Below are 22,499 nucleotides of genomic sequence, written 5' to 3'. Positions count from 1 at the left end.
GTTGTTATTGCCACCATTGCCTCTGTTGGGCCACCACGGACTATTATTCCTCCGGAACCGAAAGCCCAAAATAAACCCTCCTTCTATAAGTTGCTTTGGTCATGGTGTTTTTATCACAGCAACAGAAAAGTAACTAATACATTAGTTATTGGGAAGAGGAACCTCAACTGAGAAAATTCCTCCATCAGATTGGCCCGTAGGCAAGTCTGTGTGGGTTATTTTCTTGATCAAGGATTGATGTGAGAGAACCCAGCCCACAGTGGGCAGTGCCACCCCTGGGCAGGAGGCCCTGGGTGTTATAAGGCTGAGCAAGCCGTGGAAAGGAAGCCAGTAAGCAGCAGTCCCTCATGGCCTCTGCTTCAGTTCCTGCCTCGAGTTCCTGCTTGGGATTCCTTCAGTGATAGAATATGACCTGTAAGCCAAATAAACCCTTCCCTCCCCAAGCTGCTTTTCGTCATGGTGTTTATCACAGCAATAGAAATCCTGACCAAGACAACAGAGGAACAAAAAGTCAAATCTACAGGACTGTAAGTCCAAATCCCCTTAAAAACACACACACAAAATCTTCCACAAGACACAAGACTCCCAACTCTGACAAGCACAGGGACCCAATTCATCCCTAAAACATGTACTAGACTATGGGGCAGACCAGGCAGTGCTGAAGCCCCACCCCTTCACTTGTGTTCTGCCCCTTCATTGAGGCTCCACCCCTCCATTGATTGATGGAATCTCCTACCATTAGGGGGTTGGTTCCCTCCACTGATTGATGGAATCTCCTACCATTAGGGGGTTGGTTTCCTACCCCTTGAAGCTGCACAGGTCCTGGGACACACTTCAACTGGCAGAACATGGTGGGACATGATGCGTCCACACTAAACCCTGTCTCCATAAACACTTCACACTTCTTCTGATGCCTTCCTGTCACCAGCCCAGGAACAAGTGAGGACTGGTCTCTGTGGGCATCCCTAGCTGACCTGTTCATGAACCCTGTGATGCTGGTCAAGCCTGTCCAAACCAGCTGAACCCAGGACAAACTTCTGAACCAGGGATCAGGAGGCAAATAAGTGGTGTCAGTTTAAACCATGGTTAGGGGATGACCTGTTACCCAGAAAATGGGTCTGGCATATGGCCCACTTCTCATGACATATAGTCTTCTTCACCCCTCTGTCCCATTCCTACCCAGAACTTTCTTTTGGAAGACTCCAGTGGCCCCACCTTTCCCCGGAGTGCAGGCTTCAGAGACAGGGAAACCTCTAGAGTTGTCTCTCATCTGTGCCTATGTCCCCCACTCCCTAGCCATGCCCCCACTCCCTACCCATGCCCCTCCTCCACTCCCTAGCCATGCCCCCCACTCCCTAGCCATGCCCCCCACTCCCTAGCCATGCTCCCCCACTCCCTACCCATGCCCCTCCTCCACTCCCTAGCCATGCTCCTCCACTCCCTAGCCATGCTCCTCCACTCACTAACCATGCTCCTCCACTCACTAACCATGCTCCTCCACTCACTAACCATGCTCCCCACTCCCTAGCCATGCCCCCTACTCCCTAGCCATGCCCCCCACTCCCTAGCCATGCTCCCCCACTCCCTAGCCATGCCCCTCCTCCACTCCCTAGCCATGCTCCTCCACTCCCTAGCCATGCCCCCCCACTCCTTAGCCATGCTCCTCCACTCACTAACCATGCTCCTCCACTCACTAACCATGCTCCCCACTCTCTAGCCATGCTCCCCCACTCCCTAGCCATGCCCCCTACTCCCTAGCCATGCCCCCCACTCCCTAGCCATGCTCCCCCACTCCCTAGCCATGCCCCCCCACTCCTTAGCCATGCTCCTCCACTCACTAACCATGCTCCTCCACTCACTAACCATGCTCCCCACTCTCTAGCCATGCTCCCCCACTCCCTAGCCATGCCCCCTACTCCCTAGCCATGCCCCCCACTCCCTAGCCATGCTCCCCCACTCCTTAGCCATGCCCCCCCACTCCCTAGCCATGCTCCTCCACTCCCTAGCCATGCTCCTCCACTCACTAGCCATGCCCCCCACTCCCTAGACATGCCCCCCACTCCCTAGCCATGCCCTCCACTCACTAGCCATGCCCCCCACTCACTAGCAATGGCTTCCATGAAGGAAGTAATGGAGGAGCCCAGATGGTGCTTCCTGGAGACGTCTATGCACACAGCATTGAACACCACCCCCTACTTCCTTTCTGTGCACAAGCTTTTCCCCACTTAAGCTCTTCATCTTCCTTGGAGCATTCTTCAAGATAAGCAACTCCTCCCTGAAGGTGACAGACAGCGCTGTTTCTGTATCTCCTTTTCACAAAAGCGTCTGCATTTCTCAACTGCAGGAAGAAGGCAGTCAACTCAACTCTTGCCCCCAGGGAGTGGTAGGCACACGATCCAGCCTTGGCCAATCAACCTGTGCCTCTCCCTGGCCTATAATGGGGCTCTTACTGGGGTGTATGACTGCATAGAGCCAATAAAATTAACATTTGAAATGTGTTGAAGCCGCCATGAAAGCAAATGCCCATTTCACTGGGACTCTAGCAAGATACAGGACCAGACCGCCATGACCATGCAGCTGTATTATCACCACGAAGACAAATCCTGCCTGAAAATGAACCAGCGTCCGGGTAAGAGATGGTGGCAGTGGGATGCAATGCGAGCCTCTGTGGTCACTCAAGAACACTAACTGCGGATTTGCTGTTGTTTTCTTGTTTTATTTTTAAAGATCTGTTTTTATTTTATGTCTACGAGTGTCTGTCTGTATGTGCACCATGTATGTGCCTGGTGACTTCAGAAGGGGACAGTGGATCCCCTGGAAGTGGAGTTACAGATGCCTGTGAGTCACCATGTGGGTTCTGGGGACTGAACCCAGGTCCTCTGCAAGAGCAGCCAGTGCCTTGAACTACTGCGTCATTTTTCTGGGTTCCTTAAGCCAATTTGGATCACCTTACTGTTCTGGGGCTCACGCAGCATAGGCCAGCTTGAACTTGTTACGTTGCCAAGACTGGCTTTGAAATCTCAATCCTCCTGCTCCCACCCCACTGCTGCATGGTGCCAGGATTACCAGTGTGCTACCACCTCCAGAGCCTCAAGTTACTCTTCCTCGCAAGCAAGGGCACAGTCATGCATCCTGCTTCCCTCCTTTCATTATAGTCAGAACGTGCCACTGTTGAACAACAAGCAGGGCCACTACAGCAAAGTCAAAGGACAGGCAAGAGTCCAAGTGCAGATCCTCCGCTGGTCACGGAGGGTGGGTGCCACTTGTGGTGTGTATACTGCACCCTAGTGTTCGAAGCAGCAATTGCACCTCCCCTCCCTAGCTACCATACCCTTGAACACACACACACACACACACACACACACACACACACACACACACACACAGTAGTGTGTACACAGGTGACTGTGAGCCTGGGATTATGTTCACATCCTCCTTTTGGGGGGAGAAGGGGGCAGCTCTCTGTCTCCACCCTTGGCTTGGGATGGCCACTATATGTGAGCCCAAGTCTATGGATCTGCCATAGCCAGCTGAATCAGCCAAGGGTCAGCAGTGACAGCTGGGCATCAGCAGCCCTTCTGGGATGAGAGACCCCCCTTGGGGCTAGATGTTTGAGCCCAGACTCGACAGCGGTTCCTATCTGCCCATAGGGCCCTTTCTGATCTCCTCACGCATGATACATGAGGACAAACAACAGTGGCCTCGGTGGGCACACAGTGGATACTTGGAAGAGACCTCGGTGCCCCTGGCCTCACCTCACAACATCTACTGATGCAGCCCCCGACTTGAAGAAGTCTGTAGAGTCTTCTACCTTTGGGACGTTGGGCAGGATTCGCATCCAAGAGCTCTGGAAGACAAAGGCCATGATGGTCAGAGGTGCTTGGTGAAGTAGGGTGCCATTTTCACTGCTGGCTAAGGGTTCTACCTTCATGGTCTTCAAGGCACTGTATCTACTCTAGGGCCCAGAGTGGGCCACAGCTCTGGCCACCATGACACTAGGCTGCTGGCCTCCTGCCACGTGATTGGTCTCCCAGAATAGTGCAGGCAGGAGAAGATGGGTGGGTATCAGAAAGGCTCATGCCTGGCCTTGGTGCGGCTGTCAGTGTCCTGGTATCCCCAGCACAGCACTGATATGGCAGCATGGGATGCTTGTGACACGAAGGCCGCTCACAGTGAGGGCCTCGTGAACCTGAATCTTGTCTGCTCTGAGATACTGGCTAGCTCTCCTCTGACCTGGGACCTATGAGGTGTAACAGAAGCAACGACGGGCCTACTGGGCAAGTGAGATGTCAGGGCCACCAGCCCAGCGGCCAGCTCTCATTTACTTCTCATTTACAGAAGGCCAACCAGTGGTCCTGTAGGATGGCTGTTCCTAACAGATGCCAGACTGAACTGCCCAATCACAACATCCACCAGGAGGACTTCCACCCCCTCACACAGGCCTCCATGGTAGTCATCGTAAGCAAGCATCTTTGGCCCGGAGCCTGTTGGTTCAGCTGGCCCAGGAACCCCAGGCAGGCTCAAAGGCAGGGCCAGAGTCACAGCAGCTTCAGGAATATTCTGAAAATGTCTTTGTTTGCTTGGTTTCATGTTAAAGCTAGTGATGTGGAGCTCCTCTTTCCCTCCTCCTTTCCCTCCCAGACATTTACAGTGCCCAGAATTCCTAGGGAAGACGCTGGCTCTCTGCTGTCCACATAGCACTTCATGTCTGTCTCTTGTAGAATCTTGCTCTTCAGTGCTAAAACACCATGGGTCCCAGCTGTGACTTGACCCTGCCCACCTCATGCAGCTCTTTCTCTTGTTCCTGGGTTATGGCAGTGGTAACTTCCTCAAAGACAGCTGTCCCCACACCTGTGGGGTCCCCGCACCTGTGGGGTCCCCGCACCTGTGGTGTTCCTGCACCTGTGGGGTCCTCACACCTGTGGGGTCCCCGCACCTATGGGGTCCCTGCACCTGTGGGGTCCTCACACCTGTGGGGTCCCCGCACCTATGGGGTCCCTGCACCTGTGGGGTCCTCACACCTGTGGGGTCCCTGCACCTGTGGGGTCCCCGCACCTATGGGGTCCCTGCACCTGTGGGGTCCTCACACCTGTGGGGTCCCTGCACCTGTGGGGTCTCTGCTCCTGTAGGGTCCTCACACCTGTGGGGTCCTCATACCTGTGGGGTCCTCACACCTGTGGTGTCCCCGCACCTGTGGCACCCCGCACCTGTGGGGTCCCTGCACCTGTGGGGTCCTCACACCTGTGGCATCCCTGCACCTGTGGGGTCCCTGCACCTGTGGCGTCCCTGCACCTGTGGCGTCCCTGCACCTGTGGGGTCCCTGCACCTGTGGCGTCCCTGCGCCTGTGGGTCCCTGCACCTGTGGGGTCCTCACACCTGTGGCATCCCCGCACCTGTGGCATCCCCGCACCTGTGGCATCCCTGCACCTGTGGCGTCCCTGCACTTACACTCCTCTGCTCTAAAGTTTCTCCAGCTCTTTTCTCTGTACCCAGCTCTCAGCTTCCTACATCTAACACCGACCCCAGCTCTGAGGCCTTGTCTCACAGCCCCGTTCTGTGCAGAGTGTCTCCCAAAGCTGTCTCACCATCTGTACCATGAGAGCTCTACATGTACGGCAGCTTCACCCGGCCCTCCCACCCACCGCCTGGCAATCAAGAGGAGCTCAGCAAGTGTTCCTAAGTCCCTTAGCTTGTGAAGACTCACCACTCTCTTCTTCACGTGGTGTGAGGGCAGTACATGTTAGGGAAGGGAGACACATGGGTTCCTCGTGCTGTGAAGCTCGTGGAATTCAGCATTCGAGGCTTTTTTCTAGGCTACCCATATGGTGGGATCCTCTCTCAATGCCTGGAGCGGGGTGAGCTGTAACTCCCAGGCAGCCCCATGGTCACACCAACCATGCTCCACTGCACGTGCTGCTGCTGAGCTCTGCACACTTAGCGTAGGTTCAATGTCCAACATGGGTTTATCTGGATAGAGCCCTCACAGGCAGGGGAGCAGCTGTCCTTGAACCCCTGACTGAATGGATGACTCAACCGAAACCCTTCAGTGTCATGTGCTCACAAGGCTCAGTACCACACATGGCTCTAGGGACAGAAAGACAGAGTGTGAAGGGCCAAGAACACACCCTGGGAAGTGGCCACTGACCCAGTTTCTGGCTAGACAACCAAGCTCAGAGAAGGAAGCTATCTCTAGACCATGTAGGGACTGAGGTGGAGGGGAACCTGACTATGAATCTTATGCTGATCACCGTTTGGGTGTTACTGTATTGGTACCCTTTGGGCCAGTTCCAGACCACACACTGATCACCAGTGATGGGGTTAAGCCCCTACCTCTTTTATTACAAAGCTGACAGTTTCATTTGTTAATTGTTGGGAGTGAGTCCCTAAAGAGCCAGATTCAGGGGACCCAGATCCCAGGGGCCCAGGGACATCAGAAAGTGGACAAAGCCAATGCCGTCTCCAAGGCCAGCACATATTCCCAACTCCAGGGAATGTGAACACACAAAACACATGTGCAGCGAACAACCTTTTGACTGGGTGGTCCCACTGGAGGTGTCTCTTACCCGCACAGCCTCTGCAGTGGCTAGCTCTGCCTCTGTCAGCTCCAGGGCACTGCTGGCAGACCCTTTGAAGAACTGGGAGGCTGGCATCATCTTGCCATCCTCCAGCTGGATGTTCTTCACCAGCAGCTGCAAAAGAGAGAACTTCAGTAGGACCACGGCAGGGTGGGGATCTGAGTAGGGCATTCACACTCTCCTTCCAACCCTCATTGCCAAGAGGGAGCAGGGAGCCCAGGTAAATGACAGGAGTGTTTGGAGCTGAGACACACTGTCCTAGGGACATGGTAGAAGCCACACAGCCTGTGCCTGCCCTTTATCCTAATTGTCCATCACCTACCACACTGTGCCTGCTTCCTAGATTCTGTGTGTGCAGTGCATGTGTGCAAGTGTGTGTGTGTGTGTGTGAGAGAGAGAGAGAGAGACAGAGACAGAGAGAGAGAGAGAGAGAGAGAGAGAGACAGAGACAGAGAGAGACAGAGACAGAGAGAGACAGAAAGAGAGACAGAGACAGACACCCAGGGTCTCCCTCATGTCAGGCAGGCCCTCATCACTGAGTGCCACAGGCCAGGTGCTTTCTTTGGTTGAGTGATGTTATTTTTATTAAAAGGACAGCTTCTTATCAGAAAAAAAAAAAATAGCTGCAGAACTATTGTGAAAGTCAACTGAGTAAAAGATGGATCATTAATCATGTGATCACTCCCAGAAGCCCACAGAAACATCTAGAGGACAAATGTCTGTCTGGGATGCAGGGGGAGAGAAGAAGGATACAAGGAGAGTCCCATAAGCCTATCTATCGCCTGTACTCTTGTGGACAGCACTCCAGACAGAGCCTGGCTCTGGCTCTGTGGAGCTTGTGGAGCGTGTGCAAAGCCCATGGAGTCACCCTTCAATGGAGACATGCCAGCCTGCTGCCAGCTCATCAAAAATTATTTATCTTGTTTCTCCGCTTTTAAGATTTGTCAAATAATTATTTATGAGCTAACAGGGTTCAAATAGCTCATACAATACATTATAAAATCTGGTAAATCTGAGGTAGATATAAGAATATTTTAGAGCCACATTCTGTACCTGTTATAGTCCAGGCAACCAGAGCTGGATACAGACTATTAGGAGATGTTCTAGAACCTTCGGCAAACAGAAGTGCAGCTAGACCCAGCAAGCAAGCCTGAGACATGCTTCCTGAAGGCTTCTGTGCTCTGATGTTTGTATGGCTAGAGTGGCAGAAGCAGCCAGGGCCCTGGAACCTGCCCCTCCTGAACGTGAATACCAGCCTCAGCTGCTGCAAAGGCACTGGCCACAGGCAGCATACTGCACACTCCCCAGTTCCTGCACTGGATGGGAAAGCACCTGTGACCGGAGAGGCCACGGACTCCACACTACCCCAAGGACAAGAACAACAGATGCTGGCTGATGTGTACACGTGCAGGGCCGAGGCAAAGTCAATGTATCCTCAGAGACAGATCAGACAAGCCCATCCCTGACCTCATGACTGCTGAGCCTGCCCCTCACAGCCTCATGGGTTTTCCCAGAATGTTTCTGAATAATCATTTGCAGGAGAATTACCCTCTTAGATGCTATTTCTAGGGACCTCAACATGAAGGAGAGCATCAGTCTAGACATATCCATCATGCACATCTGAATGCCCATCCTCTTTAAACAGAAGCTGTCACACAGCCTTGGCCTCTCTGGAGGCATAACACGGCATGTAAATGCTGAGAGAGAGCCACATAGCTCAGCACAGTTCTGCACACTCCACGCTACCCCACCCACACTGTCAAGGTTGCTAAGTGTTGGAGACCCTGCCTCTCCTCAGCCCAGCATCTCCTGTGAACAGGGTCTCAGGGCCACAACAGCCTCAGAGCCAGAATGTAGGCTCTGAAGCCCAGCTCTGCTACTGACTAGCTCGAGTGACCTTGGGCAAACTTTTTAAGTCTTTGCATTGTAGTTTGTTCCTCTAGAATATGCAAATAATATTCATAATTATCTCATGGGGCTGTCTGGAAGATGAAATGTGGTGTCTTTTTGTTGTTTTGAAACAGTGGGTGGTGCCTAAGTACGCTCCATTCAATTCAGCTACTATTCTGATGTGCAAAGTCCAATCATATCCACCAGAGCCCAGCAGCTGTCTGTACCCAGTCACGATGCCATCCCCATTCAGTGAGAGGGAAACTGAGGCCCAGGGATTTAAAGACCTGGTCTTGATAACACATGCAAAGTCCAAGGCCAGGGCTACTCAAAAGGCCTTCTGTCACATGGGGTGTCCAGCCTGTCATAGAAAGCACAGCCCCACCCCACAGAGCCTGTGCTCAGATTGGGGCTGTTCCCTTGACTCTTGGTTCTTCCTGTTTCTTCCAGGGCAGCCTTGGGTCTTCCTGTAGGGTCTTATCCCAAGGACAGTAGTGTGGGTGACCTTGACCCCGTGACACAGGCAAGTGACTCACAACAGTGTCCTGTCACCTTACCATTTTATCATCATTCCCGAACAGGATGAGTCCTGCTTTGGTGACCAGGCCTGGACGATGGGCTCCTGGGATGGGCAAAGGCTCTCCCTGGGCCACCAGGCCAGAAGTGTTGAGTGTCGAGTTGAAAAATGTCAGCTTCTGTGGAGTCAGAGAAGCCAAGAGACAACAGGTAAGACGAGGCCCTGCTGCCTGAAGCCTAGCTACAGCTCCATAGGGCTGAGAAGGCTAAGTGGTACCGGCAGGTGGGGCGGGGAGGCTGCTGTGACCCTAGAGTGTGCAAGGCTGACTGGGCCTAAGACTAGCCTCTGCGGGGAACAGAGAGACCTGGAGGAACTGTGATCTACACAGAAGGCTGAGTAGGTCCTAGACCCAGTCTTTGGGGCCACAGATGAGACCCAGAAAACCTGAGGACCTGGATACCTTAAGCCTCAGGCATCCTTGAGACCTTTGCACTGACTCAGTGCCTCAGACCTCAGGAGCACAGACCCCCAGGAAAACCTTTTCAAGGTACACCATGAGGCCACTGACCCTTGGTAGCTGCTGGCCGCTGCTGCAGATACATCCACCAGAGCAAAGGGTCGGGTGTCAGTGCAGGAAGTGAAGAGCTGGGTCAGGGAACTGGACAGCCGATCGTGTGGACATCAGGCTGACCTTGAGGGGTGCATAAAACCTGCACCTCCCTATCCTAAGTCCAGCTGCTGGCCAGTCTAGCTCAAAGTAAGTTGTCTCTCCCCTGGGGCAAAGTCAAAGCCTGGCCTATGGCATCTGAGAACACAGGGGTGAGGTTCAAGCTACTCAACAACCAATTCAGCAGGTCCAGGGCTGCAGCAGGTGCCTTGGGCCACCAATGGCTGCAGACATCGTATTTTAGCTCTGAATGGTCCAGGATCTCCTAGTCCTGGAGGAGGGAGTATTTGGGAGGAGGTAGAATTAGGGCTATAGAATGTCTCAAGCATTTCAAACCTAGTGGGCAGCTTTCCAGCTGGCAGGGTGGCAGCATACAGCATCTCCCGCTGAACACCAACCTCATGGGAACATACCTGCCCACAGGCCTCTGTCCAGGCACCTGGCACCTTGTCATTCCCACGGATCCAGTTGTGGATGGCCTCTGCTGGCTGGTCCCAGTTGATCTGTAGGGACCAAAGTTGTTGTATCCTCAGCTAGCCTTTTGAAGTCCCCTGAGGACTGTAGCACAGTGGGCCTAGCCTTGCAGGTGGGGTCTGGGCTTCCTCCTAGACCTGGGCCTGAGTGCAGAGTGGGTGCCCTGGTTTGGGGCTCTGACCCCAGGTCTCTCCCAGGCTGCACAGCCTGTAGAATGGCTTTGGGAAGAGGCTATCTACTGTTGTCAAGGTGGCTGAGGCCCCCACAGAGTCCCCAGGAAGAGTGCCCAGGCCCATCCTGCAGAGCCCCACCACAGCATCTTCATGTATACAGGGCTCACGCAGACCTCCTTACAGAGACAACCAGACCCAAGCAGAGGCAGCCACGGGACTGCTACCCACTGTGGCTCCAAGAAACCTCCCAGACAACGTCTTGGAGATGCTGACACTATGGCTGGTATATGCCCATAGCCCTAGTTCTTCTCCCTCCCTGGAGTGGTGCTTGCTCCTTCTACTTAAAGAGAAACAGGACCTTGTTCCCTGCACGTCCAGGTGCTCCACTGTGACCCCACCCTCCACGGCTGTTTCTATCACTGTCAGCTGTACCCTGCTTCCCTGAGCCACTGCTCTCCAGCCACTCACAGGCATGTTGGGTAGCTGGGGCTGCTACTCACCCTGGCCGTCTCCTTCTTCTGAATGCCCTCATAGGTGGCTCCTTCCTCAGGCTGGCGGACACGGGGGGCTGTGCCCTCTGCGATCAGCCGCACGGCCTGCACCTGCAAGGAGATTCCACAGTCAGCGTCCCCAGCCTCAGGGTCCTGCCCACACCGGCCCTGGTGCTCACACTGCGGGGACCCAAGAAACCCTACAGCATGGACACAGGGTGTGGGTGACAGGGTTTGGGAGGTGGAATGACACACAGACCATCAGCAACACTTCACGGCCTTAGCTTACATCGGCCTTCTAGATCTCTAGGTGAGGAAACCGCCAAGCCCCACCAGGGATAACAGACACACAGCCTGTGTGCCGCTGTCCAGAACCGTCTTGAAGGAGAACAGATCCCAAGCCCTGATGTGGGCTTGGGCGTCTGCAGTGAAGGAGCTTCTCTGGGGTCGGGACTGAGGAGTGACGAGGAGCCTGCAACCCACCCTGAGGGAGGACCCAGGGGAGCTGTTGTTGTCAAGAAACAGTGTCATGGGGCTCGAGAGGTAACTCAGCAGTCATAAGCATCGACTGCTGTTGCAGAATACGTTTCCACTGTGTGAAGACGTGTCACCGTGGTTGGTTTGATAAAGAACTGAATGGCCAATAGCTAGGCAGGAGAGAAGAGGCGGGACTTCCGAGAGAGAGAGAGAGAGAGAGAGAGAGAGAGAGAGAGAGAGAGAGAGAGAGAGAGAGAGAACTCTGGGAAGAAGAGAGGCCGAGAGATGCCAGCGAGACTCAAGCAAGTTGACTCGAGTACAGAGGAGCAGTAAGCAAGCCACGTGGCGGAAAGCAGATTAATAGAAACAGGTTAATTTAAGTTATAAGAGCTAGTTGGGAAAAAGCCTAAGCTAAAGGCCAACTTTTCATAATTAATAATAAGTCTCTGTGTCATTATTTGCAGGCTGGTGGTCCTGATGAAAAGGTACTATTTCAGGCTGCTCTTGTAAAGGGATCTGGGTTCAGTTCCCAACACTCATGTGGCAGCTCACAACCTCCTGTAATTACCATCTAGGGAATCTGATGCTCTCTTTTGATGTCCATGGTTCACATATACACATGCAGGCAAACACTCATACACACAAAATAAATAAATAGAAAAAAATTTAAAGAAAAGAAATCGGGTATAAGAAACTATAATGCAGGGCTGCATTGTGAAATATGCCATAGTGATTAACCTGGGCTGTGTTTGCACAATCCTGTACAATGGCCAGGAACCTGGGGACCGCAAAGATGAGTGTGTGTGTGTGTGTGTGTGTGTGTGTGTGTGTGTGTGCGTGTGCAATGCAGGGGATAGAACATGGGCTCTCCCCCATACAAAGAAATCACTGTACTACACAGAGCTACCTCCTGTCCCTACGGTCCTATGGAAATTAATCATAATTAATTTAAATAGACACATGCGAGCCGTGGTAGCCACGGACACTCGAACTCTAATGGCTATCTGAGCCATATGCTATGGATTGTGAAATCCTCTTGTCTCAGGCTCAGTATTTGACAAGGTAGCTTTGCTCACCAGGGCTTAACACAATGAAAACATTAAAGGTGAAAAGGCAGCTGATGTGAAAAAGGACTGAGGTGAGGGGCAGATGGCTCGGGGCTTGTCGTGGTGTCTGGTGACTGGCACCTCGCTCACTGCCCTATGACAAGGCTTTTTGTCTGGAAACTTCCTGGCCCGAATATCAATGGCTTTGGTCCTCTCTCACTAATGTGTCCTCCAGGCTAGAACAGCAGCAGCCTGTGCAGATATACATGGCCTGTAGGACGTCCCTGGGGACACCGGCTACATGTGGCACCAGAAAATATTTTCACCAGATTGTGCTGTTCTTAAATATGCCTCAAATAAACTATTCGGGGTCAGACTCTCAACACTGGCTACTGAGTCATGTTTTTCCTTCTTGCCTCCCCGATCGACACTCTGATGGTCGTGGTGTTTGCGGAGACTTCCACAAATCAGAGTACTCCATTGCCCCGGCCAGTGACTGGGTCAGGAAAACCACATGACCCTAAGCTGGCCAATCGGAGTCTTCCTTGATCTTTCCCCCTTGTATCTTGGAGGAGTGGGGTTTGCCGCCCCATGGAATAGGGAACTGAAAACTTGGACTTAGGATTCAATGACCTTTCATCTCATGAAGGGCACTTGACCTGAGGATAAAATGAACTAAACAGTAAAGGGACCAAATTGTGGGGTGTGACAACCCAGTGACACAGAGGGAGCTTTGGGGCTCAACAACACCTGGCCCGATGCTGCCTCTGGTCTTGTCTAGTCAACGGCCCCAACCAAACATGCCCCTTTGGGCTAACGCCCTCTTGAGGTGGGCTCTGCTCACTCTGCCCACAGTTCCTTCAGGTTCATACCCCATCTCTTTGAGACCCTGAAGAGTTCCCTTTTCATGAGTCCTGAATTTGAGGGTGGGGTGCCTGGCCAGCAGGGATCAGTACCTACATCTAGGGAAGGCCAGTGGAGCCAAGAATGGAGAACCTGTATCAGGACAGGCATGAGATGGGAAGGCAGGTGTGGCCAGCCCCCAGCCTTACCATCCCTTTGATGCCCTCCGGGAAGAGGAAACGGTTGTACAGGGTGCTCACGGTGTCATCTGGAAGCACCTCACACTCCTTCTGGAGCAGAAGGTCCCCAGTGTCCAAGCCATCATCAGCCCAGAAGATGCTGAAGCCCCCTTTCTTATCCCCATGAATGAGGGTCCTGGAGGGCAGGAGGGAAATGTTAGTCTGATAGAAAGTGTCACAGAGGGCACCCTGGGAGCTGCCCCTTGTCCCCTGCCACCCTCCAGGAGGCCACCTCCTCCCCAGGAAGGGCTGACACCTGCTCCTAGAGGAAAGGGAAGAAAAGAAACTGTTTATGACCACCAAAAGCTGTGCTGCCTTAGGGAATAGCCCCACGACAGGGACAGGTGGGGTGAGCATACAGAGCCCTGCCCTCGGCAGCCTCCATGACATCCTAGTACAACACCCCTTGCACCCTCTGTCCTGTCGCAGGTGTAACACCAGCAGAGCTGTCCCCCCTGCTGCAGAGCATGTGGTCTCTTTTGTTTTCAGGACAGGGTTTCTCTATGTAGCACTGGCCATCCTGGGACTTGCTCTATATAGCCCAGGCTGGCATCAAACTCAGAGAGATCTGCCTCCTGAGTGCTGTGATTAAAGGCGTGAGCCACCCCCACCTGGCAAGCGTGCTGTCTTAACATGCCCCCAGTGTGGTTCAGGGTGACACACGGCAGAGCAGGGCAGGCACCTGCGCCACGCCCTTGACCACCCTAGAGAGATGCGTCAGGCTGAGGAGGGTGACATGCCAGGCGGATGCAGTGGGTCCTATCTTACCAGTTGATGGCCGAAGCCCCTCGGTGTCTGGGTAGCAGGGATGGGTGGTAGATTATGGAGCCGTGCTGGGGGGCGTTGATGACTTCCATGGGGATGAACTGGCTGCAGAAGGGCAGTACGTTGAGCTCGGCACCCAGAGCCTGGTATTTGGCCACCACCTCGGGCAGAGCCTGTCCTCGAGCCCGCCACCGAGGGAACTTGAACACAGGCACGCCATCCTTCTCAGCCACCAGGCCTGCGGGGAGAGCAGGCAAGAAATTGTCCTCTCCATGCTACCCACACACTGTCGGCTGTGCCTACCCAGAGAAGTGGCTCCTGGCCTGTTCTTGGTGTCCTTTCCCTCCCTGTTCCCACTGCCCAGCAAGGTTCTACCAGGGTTCGGGTGGGGCACTGCTAGCCAAGGGTGAGTGATGGGCAGGGACTTTCCGGCCTGGATGCTGCCTCCTGCTGAGTACTAAGGCCTCTGTGTGCCTCCCCTGCTCAGGCCCCACGGGTCCCCAATAGCCACTGTCCTCACAGTCTTCTCCAGAGGCCCAGCCATGTCCAACACTGTGTCTTTCTCTCTTTTTCCTCTCTTCCCCTCGCTCTCCTCCTCAGATCTCTGTCTTGGACACTGGGGTCCCTGGGAGCCATAGTTCTGTCTTGTCAACTGTTCCCTCACCAGGAGGAGGTGAAGAGGCAGGAGGGAGGAGAACAAGAGGGCTGGGAAAGGCTTGGTCCTTCCTGTGGGGATCCTGTCCTCTGGCCACCACCCGAGCCCGATGCCTCACCCCAGCCACAGGAGTCCCTTCCCAGAGCAGCCACTGAATCCCTGTTCCCAGTCTGCAGTATATACATTCTGCTCCTCACACCTGTGGTCCAGAAGCCCAAGCCCGGCCTGCCGGGCCCCTCCTGCCTCCTGACAGGCCTGAATCATAGGCTCCATTTCCTATGTGGCCCCAGCCCCTCCTATCCTCAGCCTGGTGGTAGCAGCTGCCTCTGGAAGGCACAGCCCCAACCATGCAGGACTTTTTTTGGCCTTCAGTACTTCAGTACTTATGAACATCTTTCGCAAGTCTCTCGAGGGAACTCCCTTGACTGGCCTGACCCTGCTATCCATCCTCATTTCTGCCATCATGTCCTGATGTGAGGGCTGATCTTCATTGTCAAGGTCACTGGGTTTGGAATCAGTAGGAGGGTGTTTCCAGGGTGTTAACTGAAAAGAGGAGACTCCCCAGAATGTAGATACACCATCCCAGGTGTATGGTCCCAGGCTAAATAAAAAGGGGGTGAAAAAGGAAGCCAGCTGAACACCAGGACGCATCTCTGTTCCCGATTCAGACGCAATGTGACCAGCTGTGAGGAGAGGAGGTCAGAATATACTTCCAAAGCAGCCTCACTGTGGCCAGTGAGACACTCCTGCCAGCCATCTGTGGTCCCAACCAGGCTTGGGCTGGTGCTGGGAACAGGAATTGTCTAGTCACGGCTAGTGTCTGTTTGCAAAGCTCAGGCTGTGGGGTCATGTATATCATGCTGTGGGGTCATGTATGTCATGCTGTGGGGTCATGTGTATCATGCTGTGGGGTCATGTATGTCATGCTGTGGGGTCATGTATGTCATGGTGTGGGGTCATGTGTATCATGCTGCAGTCAGGTGCAAGGCTGAGGCCAGGCAGGCCACAGCAGTGTTAGAGCAGAGTCCAGGGGGTCGGAATGCAGCTGCTTGGTCTGCCCTGGATCTGGCTGGCCCCTCAGAGCCTCCCTGCTAACCTCAGTTTCCCATGTTAAGCCGTGCCCTACAGTCCTTCTCCATCGGGTCTGACAAGAGCTGATGAGTGGCAGGAGGGTCTGTTCACCATATGGAGGCTCCAGCATCCTGTGTACTGAGCGCCTGCTCTAAGGCAAGGGTCCAGGACTGTGATTCTCAAGTGGCTCCTCCCCCAGGAGGTAGCAGCACCAGAAAGATGCTAAAATGGAAATCTCTTAGCTCCATTGACTTTACTGTACCAGGAACATTCCAGTGAGTTGAGCACTCCGGGCTAAGAGAGCCCCAGAAATGGCAACATGAAGCACGTCCCCTGTGCCCTTGAGAGCCTAGATGCTTGGGGTCAGAGAAGTTCATAGAGGTACGTAGGACAAGATGGGCTTCTCCATGGCCCTTGCTCAGGACACAGATCCTACTCCACAGTCGTGTGTGTGTGTGTGTGTGTGTGTGTGTGTGTGTGTGTGTGTGTGGTCACTTTATTCCAGGACAGTCCAGCAGCCACTTGGCATCAGTGCGGACAGAGTGGAAGGTGTGTAGGTTCTCTCCAGCAAGGGCTGCACCGTGAGACCCCACACTTTACCACCTGCTCGCTATGGATCCTCTGCCAAGCAGGTGGGCTTCCCTCCACCCTCCTCCTTGCCCCCAAGCTGTTACTCACCCAGGGGATCTGCTTTCCCATCCTTGTCAGGGATAGTGAAGACACCCACCACCTCATGGCCCTCCTTCCTTAGCTGGCAGTAAACCTCCTGGCCAAACAGGCTCTGCCCGATTACCGCGATCTTCATGGCAACAGAGGGGTGGACGGCACCTGTAGAAGCAGCAGCCGAAGAGTCAGAAAGGGCTCTCTGAAGTCAGGGGAAACCATCCAGGTTCCAGCAGGTATGTCCCCTGCCCTGGTCACCCTGGGGGCTCCATGACCAGCAGGCTGCTTCAGGAAGATTGCCACTGTGCAAGGGCCCCGGGGGGACATGGACACAGGTAACCCTTACATCTGTGAATGTGGAGACTCTGATGACTGTAGCTTTAGGGGTCCCTTCATTAATCCCGGCAAACTGTCACAAACCTGGTGTAAGTCCTAGGAGACATTTTAGAATATACCATGGAAGTGACCAGTTCTGGGACCTTGGTCCAGCCACATTAGCCTCTGTTCCCTCACAGTTAGTGAGAAAGCCACCATACTTCTCTTGAGGCTACACCAGGCTTATTGCAGAGACCCAGAAGCCACAAGAGGGTCAAAAAGGAGCCTTGCTTAATGTCAGCCTCCACAGCACAGGGTGACGGGGTTGGGAGGGGCTACCAACGGGAAGGGCTGAGGAGAGGGGTGGATGGAATGAAGCAGAACTCAGGGTCAATGGCTACTAAGTTCAGCACCTTCCTGCCACTCATGTCTGTAAAACCTGAGGTACTTACTGGTATCTTTCCTTAAACTGTCCATTTACCACATCTGCATGGTGTAGGGAAAGTCTGCCGTGCGGACTTCTCACACTCAGAAGTGCAGAAACCACAGGGGAGCCTCATGAATTTCCACACACACAGCACACTGCTGTGACCCAGAGATGCTGTTGTTCACTAAACACCCAGAACTCCGACAGCACGGAGCAGCGGCGCCTCTCTGTCTTGGTCAGCCTCACATGTGTGCCTTTCAGACCCAAAGCCATGCCTGCTTCCCTTCCCCTCCCTGGCCTGTGGGCGTGAACCTTCAGGGGTCAGTGTGTGGACATGTCATCAGAGGCCAGGCTGGCTCAAATGTTGCACAACCTTCATAAAAATCAAGTCCAAATGGATCACAGACCTGAGGTTATAAACCTCTGAAAGATAAAAAGAGGAACGTGGACAGCCTTGGATTCATCAATAACTTTCAAAGCACAGCCCAGGAGGGCTCATGAAAAGAAAATTTAAGTCCTACTTCAATCAGTTTAATATTTCTACTTTCAAAGAACTCCATCGAGAAAATAAAATGAGAATCCATAAACTGGGAGACCTGAGAGTGAACAACGGACCCTCCTGACTGAGTCAGGAGGGAAGACACTCAATTAAAATGTGAGCTAAGCCAGGAGTCCAGTTGAAGAGAGAGAAGAAGGATTCTATGAGCAAGGGGATCAAGTTCATGACAGAGAAACCTACGGAGACAACCAAACCACGCCAGTGGGAACTCATGAACTTTAGACCAACAGCTGTGGAGCCTCCATGGGATTGGACTAGGCCCTCTGCATAAGTGAGACAGTTGTGTAGCTTGATCTGCTTAAGGGGCCTCCTGGCAGTAAGATCAGGATCCATCCCTGGAACATGAGCTGGCTTTTTGAGCCCACTACCTATGGTGGGACACCTTGCACACCTTGATGCAGGGTGATGGTCTTGGACCTGCCTCAACTGAATGTACCAGGCTCTGCTGACTCCCCATGGGAGGCCTTACCTTGTCAGAGGAGGGAATGGGGGATGGGTTGGGGCAAGGGAAGCTGGTGAGTGGGAAGAGGGAAGAGAGGGGGATCTGTGGTTGGTATGTGAAATGAATACAAAATTTCCTTAATAAAAAAATAAAATGTGAGCTAAAGATCTCAATCATTAAACTGCAGTGCCCATGGAGGCCAGAAGGTGGCATCAGATCCCCCTGAGGCTGCTGCAAGAGGTTGTGAGCTGCCTGGCTTGGGTGCTAGAAACAGAACTCAGGTTCTCTGCAAAAGCAGCAAGTGCTCCTGACCAGGAGCCACCTTTCCAGTCTCCAGCATTCTTGTTCTAATGCAAAGTTCATTTTAACCACCAGTTCCAGAAACCACTCTGTGCTGGCTAGTTTTATGTCAACTTGACACAAGTTAGAGTATTAAGAAAGAGGGAGCCTCATCTGAGAAAATACCTCCATATGATCAGGCTGTAGGCAAGACTATGGGGCATTTTCTTAATTAGTTATTGATGGGAGAGGGTCCAGCCTAGTGTGGGTGGGGCCACCCCTGGGCAGGTGGTCCTGGGTTCTATAAGAAAGCAGGCTGAGCAAGCCATAAGGAGCAAGTCAGTAAGCAGCACCCCTCCATGGCCTCTGCATCAGTTCTTGCCTCCAAAGTTGCCGCTCTATCTGAGTTCCTGACTTCCTTCAATGATGAACAGTGACGAAGAAGCCTAAGTCAAATAAACCCGTTCTTCCCCAAGTTGCTATTGATGATGGCGTTTCATCCCAGCAATAGTAACCCTCACTAGGACACACTCTCATAGGTATTTCTTCAAGTGGACAGAAAACTAATGCCCACATGCAAATGTTGACAGCAGTATTACTTAGAACTGTTCAAACCTGGAAGCAACCATGACACCCATTAGTGAGTGAATGGAAAAAAAACTCTGTGGTGATGGGGTTCAGATAATAGAACATAAGCCAGAATTGAGAGGACATGTGCTAGGAAGCTGTGAAAAGATACTCAGGAAACGTAACCACAAACTTCTGAGTGAAAGACTCTGCAAAGCTGCCATCCACTATGATCACAAGTGCTCAGCACTGGGAAAAGTCAACCCAGAGCATGGGAGACAGTGAAGGATGAGCAGTTGCCAGGGCTGAGGAGAGACACCCCCCCCCATGGCATCTAAGACTACAAGAGTGGAGACATGTCTTACAGACTGCGCACACATGAAGCTCACACACACACAGTGAGAGAGCCTACACACAGAACATGGATCTGAGGCCATCACACAGCACTGGCATCAGCTCACACGGTGTGGTAAATGTTTAACAAAGGAAGCACGGGCAGAATGAACATATGGGAACCTGGCTCTGCCCTCAGTTTTTCCACAAACCCAAAACAAACTCTGAAAGTTGATTATTAATTGAAAGAAACAAATATAGCTCTCCAGCCTACATTTTGCTCCAAAAAGTCCAACTGGGTTCAAAATAAACATTTTTACACCAGGTACAGGAAGAAAACATAAGGGTAAGGAGGTAGCTCAGTTGATCCAACGCCTGTCTAGCATGCTGGAAGCACTGGTTTCCGTCACCTGCTCCACAGAGTCCAAGTGTGCTGGTGCAGGCGGTAAGCACAGCTCTCGGAGGCTGGAAGCAGGAAGATGGGAGTTCAAGGCCATCCTCGGCTACATAGAGGGTTTGAGTCCAGCCTGGGCTAAATGAGAGCCTGCTTCAAAAATGGAGAAGAAAGAAGAGGAAGGGAAGGCGGAGGACACGAGGGAGAAGAGGGAGAGAGAAGGGGGACTATGTTAGAAAATATTGGTGAACAGTGGGCTTTACAGGCTTGGCTCCAACAGTGGAATGCAGATTAAACATGCTAACTTTTCACATATAAAGCACACTTTACTAAAAGGAAAAACTTACAGCCAACAGACAAAAACATGTTGCAATCACAGCTAATGAAATTGGAACATTTCTCTAAACACAGAGGCAAACACAGTCCACAAACACAGTCCACATTCCTCCTGTAAAACTGACAGGTACTGAAGATAGTACGGATACCCAGCACTGGTAAGGTTCTGGGAAAACAGCAGCAAGCGAAACTTCTCTGCAGGGAACATGAAAGATGGCTCGGCCCTGACTCGGTGTCTCTCTTATAAACCATGGGAGGACCAGAGGACAGCGGGTGGGTTTTACATTGCAGCGTGTTGGAATGCGTAGGCCATGCCATTAGGAAACTGCCATTGGCAAATTGTTGCTAGCTGGGAATATGTAAGCCAAGATGCTCCAGCAGATAACAGCTCACTGCAGTTTCCCAAAGCAGTGTCTGTGGTATGATGTGGTGTGTGTGTGTGTGTGTGTGTGTGTGTGTGTGTGTGCACATGTGCTGTGGTGTGTCTGTGGTATGATGTGGTGTGTGTGTGTGTGTGTGTGTGTGTGTGTGTGTGTGTGTGCTTGCCTCTGTGTATTTGTTGTCTTCTTTCAAGGGAGTTTCAGTACATAGCACAGGCTGCCCTGGAATCTCTCCTCCCACCTCAGCCTCTTGAGCACAGAGATTTCAGATCTGTGCTACCACACCTGCCTCCTCCACCCCTGCTGAACAGCCATTATTTACAGAAATATTAAAGGAGTAAATTACAAGTCCACAAAACCAAACCCCACTTTAGGCTGCAGAGGGGCAGTCGGGATCACTGCAGATTGGCCATCATCACAGTTCAGGGACAAGGAGGTAGACGGAGGAACGTGAAGTGAGGACCCTCACTTAAAGTTTGCCTTTGGCCACAGAGACAACCTGGGAGGGGCTGGAGGTCCTACCGAGCCCCAAGGATATGGACTGCCGCCTCCCAGCCCTGTCTTGTGTTGGGGCACAGGGGCTGCTGTGGCCTCAGACCTTCAGGGACTCAGAGGGTTCCTGCTCTGCGGGTCCCCACTTCCAGCCCCTGGGTCAGGACAGCAGAACAGCAGCAGGGGCCCTTCGTTCTATAGCTTACTGCAATCCAGCCTGGGAGCAGACCGGTAGTGGTCATAGTTCACCCACATCTGCCCAAGGCCGACCCTCTCCTATGACAGCGTCTTTGCCGTGGTTCCCAGCAGGGGATGGGCCAAGATAATCAGACACTTCCGTGATCCTGGGTGTGGCTACAGGGTAAAGGTAGAGCAACCTGGCTCTCAAGCCTGCAGACTTCAGCTTAAGCCTGGGTGAACTGTCACCTTCCCTGGGTCTCAAGGGCCCAGGGAAAGTATGACTGTGCTGTCTCCTGGGCATGGAGAACTTATCTAGACAGAAGACAGTCCCAACACTCACCACCAGCTGCCTAGGACCAGAATTCTCCAGCAACCTCAGGAGATGTACACTGTTGTGTCCCGTCTAATCCAGTCCTGTCTCTTCCTCCCCCATTTTACAGACTAGAAGCCAAGATTTAGCAGCGCTTCAGAAACTTCCCAGGGCATGAGCAGAGCTTGGTAATGCACTCCTTTAATTCTAGCTCTCCGGAGGCAGAAGCAGACATATCTCTGAGTTCGAGGCCAGCCTGGTCTAGAGAGCTAGTTCCAGGACAGCCAGGGCTACTCAGGGAAACCCTCCCTCCAAAAGAAAAGGAACGAAAAAGAAACTTCCCAGGGCAGAAGCTATGGTTCCGGGGTTCAGCGCCTGCCTGCAGCAGAGAGGCTCTGGGTGCAGTGTTCAAAACAACAAAAGCAAAAAGAAACTTACCCAAGGTCAAAGAGGGGGAGTAGAGAGAACAGGGTCACCGGCCCAGAGCCCTGGGCTTGGAACCCAGCAGTACCTGCTAGCTGCGAGGGTCGGCACGGGGCAGCGAGCTCCCAGACCCGTGCTCAAGCTCCGGTCTACGGTGGAGCGGTTGGGGTCAGCGCGCCTCCTCCACTCACAGAGGAGGGGCAGACACCGGGGACCCGCCCAGCCCGGATCTCTCCAATCACAGGACGCCCTCAGGCCAGGCCTCCAGATATGACCAATCAGAGGATCCTTCCCCAGTCCCAAGAATGGGAAGAGGGCTTTGGGAAATGGACTAGCGAACACCCACAGGCGGTCCTTTCGCAGGTGCCCCGCTACCCAAAGGGCCCCAGCTTTCCCTTCTGCAAAATGGGCTGCCAACGCCTACAAAGCACCGTGCAGCCACGGGCTCATCCTCAAAGGGTTGAGTACCCTAGCTGGGCTGGAGAACTCCCCACCCCCAATTCAGGCTTGGGTTCC

General features: G+C 53.1%; 1 protein-coding gene across 2 annotated transcripts in view; it reads right to left on the bottom strand.

Moving 5' to 3' along the window:
• Nucleotides 1-22,168, bottom strand: part of Aldh1l1 (aldehyde dehydrogenase 1 family member L1) — a 52,505-nt gene extending 30,337 nt beyond the window's left edge. Inside the window, exons 1-9 of one of the 2 annotated variants that reach the window (XM_059258186.1) lie at nt 22,072-22,168; nt 16,562-16,711; nt 14,161-14,395; nt 13,363-13,528; nt 10,797-10,898; nt 10,063-10,152; nt 9,023-9,160; nt 6,564-6,689; nt 3,756-3,847 (exon numbers count right to left, since the gene is read on the bottom strand). In XM_059258186.1, the coding sequence (XP_059114169.1) occupies nt 3,756-3,847; nt 6,564-6,689; nt 9,023-9,160; nt 10,063-10,152; nt 10,797-10,898; nt 13,363-13,528; nt 14,161-14,395; nt 16,562-16,688 (1,076 nt within the window). In that variant the 5' untranslated portion in view covers nt 16,689-16,711; nt 22,072-22,168. Of the gene's footprint in view, nt 1-3,755; nt 3,848-6,563; nt 6,690-9,022; nt 9,161-10,062; nt 10,153-10,796; nt 10,899-13,362; nt 13,529-14,160; nt 14,396-16,561; nt 16,712-21,998 lie in introns of both variants that reach the window. The other variant, XM_059258185.1, reaches the window with a different exon arrangement.
• Nucleotides 22,169-22,499: the final 331 nt, after the last annotated feature.

Source organism: Peromyscus eremicus, chromosome 3, assembly GCF_949786415.1.
Source record: "Peromyscus eremicus chromosome 3, PerEre_H2_v1, whole genome shotgun sequence".
NCBI lineage: Eukaryota > Metazoa > Chordata > Mammalia > Rodentia > Cricetidae > Peromyscus > Peromyscus eremicus.
Note: the sequence above shows the minus strand (reverse complement) of the source record. Positions and strands in the feature narration are given on the sequence as shown.